This window comes from Mustela erminea, chromosome 1 (assembly GCF_009829155.1).
Source record: "Mustela erminea isolate mMusErm1 chromosome 1, mMusErm1.Pri, whole genome shotgun sequence".
In the NCBI taxonomy this organism is placed as follows: Eukaryota; Metazoa; Chordata; class Mammalia; order Carnivora; family Mustelidae; genus Mustela; species Mustela erminea.
The window spans coordinates 219,184,150-219,193,691 of record NC_045614.1 but is presented as its reverse complement, the minus strand read 5'-3'; the positions used below and the strand labels follow the sequence as shown (position 1 = coordinate 219,193,691).

Here is a 9,542-nt window from a genome sequence, read left to right as displayed (position 1 = left end):
CTCAGACCATCCTGTCGTGGGCACGGACTTTAAAACTCCAGCATCTCTGGGTAAATATTGTGACGGCTGCTAGCCCCATTAGCCTTCCTGGGGAAATCCCAGCCCCCCAGCCCCCCCCCCACCCAGGTCCTGCCACGCCCATCACAAGTCTCCTTGGCCCCAGGCGGCACAGGGACCTCCGGCGGCCGAAATGAGGAGCTAGGCGCTGCCAGGCTGTGCCTTCCTGGGAAGTCTGAGCTGCCCAGCCACGTGGGGTCACAGCTCTGGGGTCACAACTCTGGGGGCTGCTGAGTTAGCCAAGCAAAGACATGGCCCCCGGGGGCTGGTCTGACCCCATGACTCCGAGGGTTGGGACCAGTACCAGGCAGCACTCATGCCTTACCCTGACGGCGTAAAGGCCACTTGGGACCAGCAGGTCCCAGAGAAGAGTAGATGGAGACTGTCCCCCGTGCTGGGGCAGACACATCCCCCAGGCCCACAGGCAGACAGGGAGCAGGGCGCCGTCCCGCCAACCTCCAGCTCCAGGCTGGGGCCGGCCGGCTGGGTCCAACCTCCTGGCATCAGGGAGAGGAAACTCTTCCCGGAGAAGGGGTACAACTGGCCTAGAGCTGCGCAGAGAGGTGGGTCAGGACTGAACCTCATCTCTGGCTCGCGCTCCCAATGGGAGCCGAGCCTCCCAGGACCCAGGGAAAGCCACACGTTAGGTCGCGTTTGCCCTGATGGTGCAGACGCTGGGGTCTGGGAGGCTGGGCATGGGGAGCCCCGGGGGCAGTGCCGGGGCTGAGCCCCGTGGGTCCCAGGTTGCGGTGGGGAGGAAGGAGCCCCTCCCCCACGTCAAACAAGCGCGCTTGCAGTGGGTGAACTCGCGGGAGATTTCAGACACGGACGTGGAGGGAGGTCCAGGGAGGGGCGGTGGGGCTGGGGGCGAGGCTGGTGAGCAGAGGGGATGGTCAGGGCCAGCCGTGGAGGAGAGGGGGCGGGCGGAGTGCCTTGTTGTTGATCTCCGGGCTCAGGGTGAGAAGCCCCGGAGAGGGTGTGAGCTGCTGGGGCCAAGGGAGGCCAGCAAATGCGGGACCCAAGGCAGGGGTGTCGGGGTGTCTGGGACAGGGTGGGGGCACCGTCCTCGCCAGCTGTCCGGAGATTCTCGGTGGGGCATCAGCTGCAAGACGGGGAGGAGGTGAGGGCAGTGGCCGGAGGGACAGGGCCTGACACAGGGGGCGGTTAGATGCTGGGGGTGGGGCGCATTCCAGGCCGGAGAAGGTTCCCAAGGCGCTGACTATCCCCCAGCTGCCCTCAAAGCGCCTGTGAGCTTCCAGAGGGGTTTTCTGAGGTTCTCAGCCTCCAGCTTTCCCACTCCGTGAGCTGGACATAGGAAGCTGTGGTTTGCAGACACGGTCCCGCTAGATGGTGGACATTCCAGCCCGACGGGCTTCATGGGACTGTTTGCAAACGGCTCCAGGGAGTTGGAGGGACTGGCCAGCTGTGGGAACTCTCTGCCAGACCCAGTCTGTCCTCATTCCGAGAGGCTGTGGGGCCCGGAAAGGTCAGTGGGTGCCAACGGTGTTACATGCAGCCTGAACCCAGACCTCTGAGGAGTTCGGGCTCCAGACCTCAACCCCAGAAACGTGTGATATTCAGAAAACCTGCATCTCTCTCTGCAGCCTGTGCACGAGGCCCCGGACCGGGGTGGGTGTTGGGGACAGAGACTGAGGGAGCGGAGAGTCAGACGGAGGTGCCGAGGGCGAGAGCTTGGGGGACCCAGACTTCCTTTGCGGCGCCCACACCGGCTGTTTGCTCTGAGACCCAGCAGCCCTCTTGTGGTGGACGCCCAAGGAGCCCCAGCGTGGAGGAGGGCGCCCACCTCCAAGGAGTCCGAAGAGGCTGGAAGAGCCGCCATGCGTGGCCTGCTGGGCACGGGGCAGGACTCCGCACGCGCGGGCTTTACTCGGTGTGTACTCGGCGGTCCACATCTGACACCACCGCCATCAACATCCCATCCATGGCCTCGGGTGGTATTTGGGGCTCGATTCTAAGCCCCTTAGGAAATAACTTGCCGGGACAGGACTATGCTGTGTAGAAGGTTCCCACTGGGAAGCACGCGGATTACCTCCCCGCCTCCCTCCAAGGTGCCCGCAGCTCCTCCGGAAGCCCCGTAACCTCCCCGCAGGAATCGGCCCCCGCTTGGGGCCGCAAACCGCACCCGCGCCAGGCACTGGAGACCTTGCTGACCAGCCACCGAACTCCGCGTTCCCAGATTTGGAGCGGGTGTTGGGATGTAACTTTGTGATGTGCCTCCGCTGACAATCACCTCCCCAGCCCGATCTATCCATTAACGAGACTCGAGAGAAGGGGACGTCAGGGAGCTGTGCATGGGTTAATCTCGAAAGCGCACCTGTGTCGTCTGTGCCCGTGATATTCCAGGCCGTCCGACACGTTCTCGATCGCCTGCATGCAAACAAGTTCTGGGCAAATCCCTGCCACAAAGCAGACGGCTGATGTCCCACAGAGCACACGGCCGCGGCCGCCCCGCTGCCCTGGGACAGAGGCCACACCGGCGGCCCACGCTAACCCCAGAACAAAGGGAGAGAGGAGGAAACAGAAGGGGGGATCTCGGGAAACGATCGCGTTCCAGATCCTAGCAATACATTTCAAAAGTTAGATTCCATGGATGATTTTCTCAGGAAATACATTTTTCAAGTACAAAGCAACTCGGGTAGAAACAGGAAATCTAATTAGTCCAATGGCCTGGGAGCAGGAAAAAACAGTCAAAACTTTAACCTTAAAGAGGCTCCAGGCGCCGGCAGCTTCACACGAATCCACGATCTCTCAGGAATCCGTGCACGTGGGACCGCGGAACCGCGGCGGGGTGTTGCCCGCCTTCACTCCTCGCCAGCGGCGTGTGGCCTCGGGCGGGCCACGCACACGCCGGCAGCCTCAGTTTCCTCATCCGTCCCGCAAACGTGGAAACAGTAGCTAATGCACAGGCTGTGCTTGTAGATGAGAGACGTGACTCACAGGAAATGGACACAACCGTTTGCTGGACACGTTTCAGTTGTTACCAAGAGTTACTCGCTCCCAAGCCCAGAAGACGGAGCATCACAGTTCAGTCCGTACAGTTAGTGGAAAACCAGTGGTGGGATCACACTCACACTCACACTCCCACACACGGGCACGCTGCTAGGACACACGTTATCCGTATCAGGGACGCACGACTTGCAGTAGGGCACGAACCCTAATAAAAGCAGCAACGAACAGCACGGAAGCCAGCAGGAGCAAGTGCCGTCCATCCCGGGAACGTAACAGGACTCAACGTCACAAAATCCGTCCCTACGACGCGTCACGGTAAGAGATTAAAGAGGCAAAGCTCTTGCCATCTCAAAAGACAGTCGGTTCCCCAAAAAGCGTGTGGGAAAACTGGGTATCGAATCCTGAATTTCGACACACGCAGCCATGAGACCTTTAGGGACCAAACAGGAGTGGGGAAAGTCCCCAGCCCTGAGCCACGTTGAGCTGATGCGAGGCTGCGGGTCAGCAAACGTGCGTGAAAGGTCAGGGCAAAGCTTTCAGGGTTCTCAAGCCAGCTGGCCTCTTCCCGCCCACTCGAGGCCACCGCGCCGCAAGAACACAGCCATTACGCTGTGTTTGATGACGGGAGCGGCCGCGTGCCGGTAGAACTTTATTTAGGAAAAGGGGCCACATGGGCTGGATCTGACCCCCGGGCCACAGTTTGCAGACCCCGCATCAGAACCCTTCACGTTACCGTCGGGAACAAGAGACGGGCGCCTGGGGGCCGCGCCGGTGGAGCCTCGACTGCTGATTTCTGCTCAGGTTGTGACCTCAGGGTCACGGGATCGAGCCCCGCGTGCGGCTCCGCTCCTGGAGGGGAGCCTGCCGGTCCTTCTCCCTCTCCTCCCTCGCTCGTGCACGCTCTCCGCTTCCTATCACTGAGCTAAACACATAGACGCAACCTTAACAAGGAAAGCAACAGGAAGACGCCCGATTTCACATCTGACTCCGCACAAGCGCAGTAACGCAAGGAAATACACGTGATCACGAACACGGAAGGCAGAGATAAGCTACACTTAACCGCACACTCCTGGGGCTGCTTGACTAGGAAAACCCAACTGGCAAGTCAATGGCAAATAGCAAGATTTACAAGTGGCCCGTTTTAAGGTCAGTATAGAAAAGTAATACAATTTATTAAAACAATATGTAACATTTATGGGAGAAAGCACGCCATCTGCGCTGGCAATAATGCCCAGGAATGAGCCCAGGAGGAGAAGACCCGACAGAGAAGAAAACCAGAAAACTTCCCCCAAAGTTCTAAATAAGTCGACAGACCCATTCCCGAGCAACTCCGTGTCACGTCAGTGGCAATGTTGCCGACTGTGCCCAGGCTCCCGGCGCAGTCCCAGGAAGATGCCTGTGGGACGGGTGACGTCACTGCTTCTGACGTCACGGGGAAGAGACAATGTGCAAGACCGGCCGGCAGGCGTGTTTGAAGGGACGCGCGGAAGGGCCTGGCTACAGCGCCGTCCTGGGCAGTGAACTGTGTCCCGGGCCGACACGGACAGGTAGGTCCGCGGCTCAGGACGCAAAGGCCAGAGACAGAGAGAGATGACGATGGCAGCGTTCCATGCCGGCAAGGACGGGATCCCTTGCCCGGTCAAGACGCTGCGTCCCTCGCTGTGCCTCTGATAAGGACAACCTCCCAGCCCAGCGGGCTCTGTCCACTCGCCTGCTCTGCCTTCCACCGAGCCCAGGGATGCGCGGCCCACCCCACGCTGGTGGTGTGTCTGTCACCACCTTGTTGAGCAAAAGGAGCCTGCACGTTCTGAAAGGGGCCGAGAAGAGGCTGGGGAGCAGACACGTCCCCGGCGGAGAAGGGAAGCCCACGGGAGGGGAGGAGCCGGAGCTTACGGGTGGTCACAGGGTGGCAGAGGACAGCCTCAGCCACAGCCTCTGGGCGGGGAGAGGCCTGCAAGAGCAGTGACGGGCCCAGCAGCGGGGACGAGCCCGAGCCTGTGGCCACCTGGGTGCTGGGGCGGCGGGCCCCCCAGCTACAGTGCACTAGGCCGCCCGAGCACGGGATAAAGGACACCCAGCCTCTCCCAGGCTCTCGGGGGCGGGATCTGACTGCAGCCCCCAAGTTCGCCTGCGCAGGTCTGGAAGAATTCACAACCGTGGCGGGATCCAGGGCCCCAAACCGAGAGAGAGCAAGGGTCACGTGGAGTCGTCCCCCCGGGGCTCCGTGGGTGGCGTCTCCCTGCAGCCCGCACGGATTCCTGTCCTGCCCTTCGTCCCGAGACCCCAGACCCCCACCATCTGCGTGTGTTTCCGTTGACGCGATCCTCTGAGAAGGGCCGAGACGCATCCTTGACACAGGCCTTCCAGACACAAATAAGCAGCCTGTTTCTGTAAAACAAATTACGCACGTTTTGACATTTGCTAGTGTTTCGATTCCAGAAAGGCTGTGGGCCATTCCCACAGTCCTGGCCCCCACCCGTGGCCTGATCCCCGCCCCGCCCCCGCGCACACTCACGGCTCTTCCCACAGTCTCCGGGACCCGGCGGCTCCCCGGCTCAGCCCCAGCAGGAAGCTCACCCCGGAAGGCCCACACGAGGTGCTGGAGTACCCTGAGCCACCAAGGAGGGACCCAGGGCATCTGCAAAGGACGTTCTGAGTCACCTGCCTTGGGGCAGGCCAAGTTGTTTTCCTGAACTGTGGACCGGCCGAGTCGGGGCTGACTTCTCACTGGGAGTCTAGCTTCCCTTCGTTGCCTGGGAAGGGGAGAAGCCCTGCGCCCCACACACAGGTCAGCCTCAGGACCCAGCCCCGGGGACCTGCCAGGCAGCGTCCCCCCCGCCACCCCGAGCCAGCATCCCTGCGAGCGGTGCCCCCGACAGGCCTTCCCCCCCCCCATGACCTAGTTCTGAGATCGGTCGGTTGGTGGCTTTCCCCACGTGAGGCGGCAGGGTTGTCTCCCAGGCAGCAGGACACAAGTCCAGGGAAAGGCTGTGGTTCTGCCTCGGGGGGAGGTGGCCTGCAAGGTCGCAGGGCCGGAGCACTGAGCCGCACTTTCACTGCAGAGCCCTGGGACTCCCCGGACTGGCCCTTCTGCAGGTCCTGGTCCGCCACCACCCAAGATGACTGTGGGTCCCACTGTGGGCAGGTCCCGTAGGGAAGCCAGACCCACGTGCCAACCGCAGGAATCGGCATGCCTTCATGTCTTGGTCACTTGGTGGCCTGGGTCCCCAGAGCGCTGGGGCTGTCCCTCGAGTCCTAGCAGGCAGGCCCCAGAGGCTCCTGTTAAAAAGCCCTCGTGGCTCCTGGCCTAACCGGAAGTCCCTGGCTTCTCACCAGCGGTGACTCACCTGGCAGTCAGCTCTGCTATGCATTTCTGGGGACAGAAACAGGACTCTGCGGTGGGACATTGTGACAGACAAGGACATAGGAAGCTCCACACCGTCCAGAAACGTCTTGCTCACGGGTCCCGGTAACTCACTCTAAACACTGAAAAGCAGGGCGTCCCTGGTGTGAAAACAGTGTGAACCGGGGGGTGTGTGCGCCCCCGCCTCAGCGTGTTTCTCGGCCCCGTCCACACCCACACCCACTTCCACCAACTGTCTGCCCAGCCCCGCCGCGTCTGCCGCCAACCTCTCCAGGTGAAGGACTCGGAGGGGTCTCGGCCGCAGTGAGTTACCTCCTGCAGCCCCCGCGGCCCGACCCCCTCCCTGCCCACCCCGGGGTTGTTTCTGCGGACCCAAGGTGGGGCCAGGTGGCCCTAAAGCTGCCCCTTCCCCCCACTCCTTCCCTGGCTCTAGCAGGACCTCCTCCTGGAACTCCAGCTTCCAGAAGAATCTCTAGGTTCTTCTTGAGAGCCGCCTGCCCGCCACATCCCGGCCACCTCAGGGCTGGGATCTCCCGAGACCCCGGGACTCGCACAGCACACCTGCTGGACCCCAGGTCAAAGGCCTTCCCTCTCCTTCTCCCCCTCAGGGGTGGCTCCTGCGGCTCAGCCTTGGGGGGACCTTGGGTGGGAGCAGCTCCCTGCTCCTGGGGGCCTGGCCCTGTGTGCTCCAGGTCGGCCCCTTCCCCAGCCCCTTCCCTCCGCCTGGGCCTCCATCCCTGCGGTCAAAGGCCTCTCTTGCCCTCTTGTGGCAAAGTCCCCTCCGGCAGATGCGGTAGTCGGGGGAGGAGGGGACGGTGAGCGGCTCTGGCTTCACACGGGGGCAGGAAACCTTCAGTATGACTCCCATTGTGCGGGGGAGGAAGGAATTTGGTTATTTTTCTTACTGATTTATTTTTTCTGAGAAAGACTCACAGACCTCTCCTGGGTCATTCCCGTAATCCAGAGGTTGAACAGCAGAGGCGGAAGGAGGGGGAGGGGTGGGGAGGGGAGGGAGGAGGGAAGGGAGGGGAGGAGGGGAGGCGGGGGATCCGCCGGTGTCCAGGTGGCGGGTTCAGACAAGGAGCCGGTGGTGACGCATTTTCTGAGTCAGCTCGTCCCGCTAAGTCCCCCCAGAGCGCTGGGAAAACATCCATCTGTGGGTGTGCCCCTGAGGAAGCTTCCGGAAGACATTAGCGTTGGAACTGGTGGACAGACCAAAGATCCCCTTCCCCCGATGGGTGGACTTCACCCAACCCTCTGAGGGCCCGGGTAGAACCAAAAGGAGGAAGAAAGGGTGAATTCTCTCCCCCTTCTTGAGCTGGGACACCCGTCTCATCCCGCGCTCAGACAATGGAGCCCCCGGTTCTCGGGCCTTTGGACTTGGACTGACCAACACCACCCGCCTCCCTGGGCCCCCCGCTTGCCGACAGAGATCCTGGGGCCTCGGGCCTGCACAGCCCACGGAGCCCATCCCTGTAACCCATCTCCTCACATAGATCCACCGGGGTTCCTCTGGAGAACCCAGGGGGGTCCTGATCTGAGCAAACCTGTCGTGATGCAGGGCGTTCTGAAACCGCGAGGGGCCGGTGCGTGGGACAGTGCACTTGATGTTATAGCATAAGTAGCACATTTTTTGGTGAATTAATGGTATCATGGCTGTGAGAACATGTCCTACTTTTCAGAGATACATACAGAAATACTTCAACTGGAACAAGTTGATGTCATTGCCAAAAAAAGTCATTTACTCTAAAATAGTAGAGGCAACACCAGGGGAACAGGCTGGGCGCAGTCGGCGTGGTGGGAGGCGCCAGGGTTGTTGGGGGCAGCACACACGCCCCCAGTTCTGTCCTTTCTGTTCTGCGGCTGTAAGGTCAGGACCGACCCTGCTGGGAATAGTCTGGGGACGGCTTTACTGAGACAGAGAACAAGAATCCAGTCCCAGGGACGAGGGCTGAAGGGCAGGTCCGGGGACGGGGTCCGTGCTGCTGGCCCTCCTGGAGCAGAGAACCCGGAGGTGACCTTGTGTGCTCTGCAGGCCGAGGGCAGCGGGCAAACACCTGGTCTGCGCGCTGGACCGCACGTGGCTTCAACAGTAGAGGCGCTCCGGCAGGCGAGGAGAAGCCCGAGATCACGGTTCCGGGACGGGAGCGGCGGTGTGGACGTCTCCACCACTCCGTCCCCCCTCGCTGCCCCCGCCCCCGGGGTCCCTACACTGCTGGGCACAGGCTGAGGCCGCCCTCCCCCGGCCCGGGACCCAGGGTGCATTTCATGCCAGAAACTAGGAAGGCTCCGGTCACCCAAAGGGTCCCCCTCGGGCAGGAGCCTCGCGGAGTTAAGCGCCTCCAAGAGAGACAGTGTCCCCGGGGAGCTGCTGGGGGGAGGGGAGGGCGGTGCCGGGAAAGCGAGGGGTGGCCGAGGGGCCCGGAAGCAAGGCCTCCCCGCACCGCCCTCAGCTTCCTGCGGGACCCCTGCCGCCGCCGCGCAGCCCACGCGCAGGTGGGTGCAGACCTGGGCTGCCCAGGGACGGGGCGCGGGAGCCGCTGGCCTGCTGACCCCAAGGTCCGGCTCCTCAGATGCAGCTCCCACCCCAGCCGCTCCGGCGTCCTGAGCCCGCCGACACAGAGGGGCCGCTCTGCCGCCCCCGGGCCGCGGTCTTCCACAGGGAGACCCCCCACCCAGCGGGAGACACCTCGTGCCCCCGGAAACGGCTCTGCGGGTCACCGGGCCGGGCGGGTCCGCGGCGCGGGGGCCGCACCTGGCCAGCTGGGCGGGCCTCGGGTCGGCCCTGCGGCTTGCCGGCCCCGAACCCCGCCGGCCGCCCGCGGAGGCCGAGACCCGCGCCCCGCGCACACCTGCCAGAGCCCACCTCGGCCGCGCTCCGCCCCGCGCGGCCCCGCCCCCAGGCCGGCCCCGCCCCGGCCTGGCTCCGCCCACACGCAGGCCCCGCCCCGGCCCTCTGGCTCCGCCCGCAGACGCGGGGCCCCGCCCCTAGACCAGCCGCCGCCCAGGCCCGGCACCGGCCCGGCCCGCGCCCCGCGCCGCCCGCGAGAGACGTCCGCTCCGGGAGACGCCCGGCCTCGGAAGGACGCAGGACGCACGCGGGGCGTGGCCGTGGCTCCGGGAGACGCGCGGCGGGGGCGGGCGGGGGCGC

At 63.5% G+C, this 9,542-nt stretch overlaps 1 protein-coding gene across 1 annotated transcript; it reads right to left on the bottom strand.

Moving 5' to 3' along the window:
• Positions 1-3,236: 3,236 nt before the first annotated feature.
• On the bottom strand, positions 3,237-7,259 carry LOC116592929. Its single transcript, XM_032346579.1, is given in 6 exon segments — positions 3,237-3,327; positions 3,761-5,111; positions 5,113-5,213; positions 5,216-5,665; positions 6,375-6,506; positions 7,152-7,259. Coding segments are annotated over 5 exon segments (1,236 nt in total). The 3' UTR covers positions 3,237-3,327; positions 3,761-4,666.
• Positions 7,260-9,542: the final 2,283 nt, after the last annotated feature.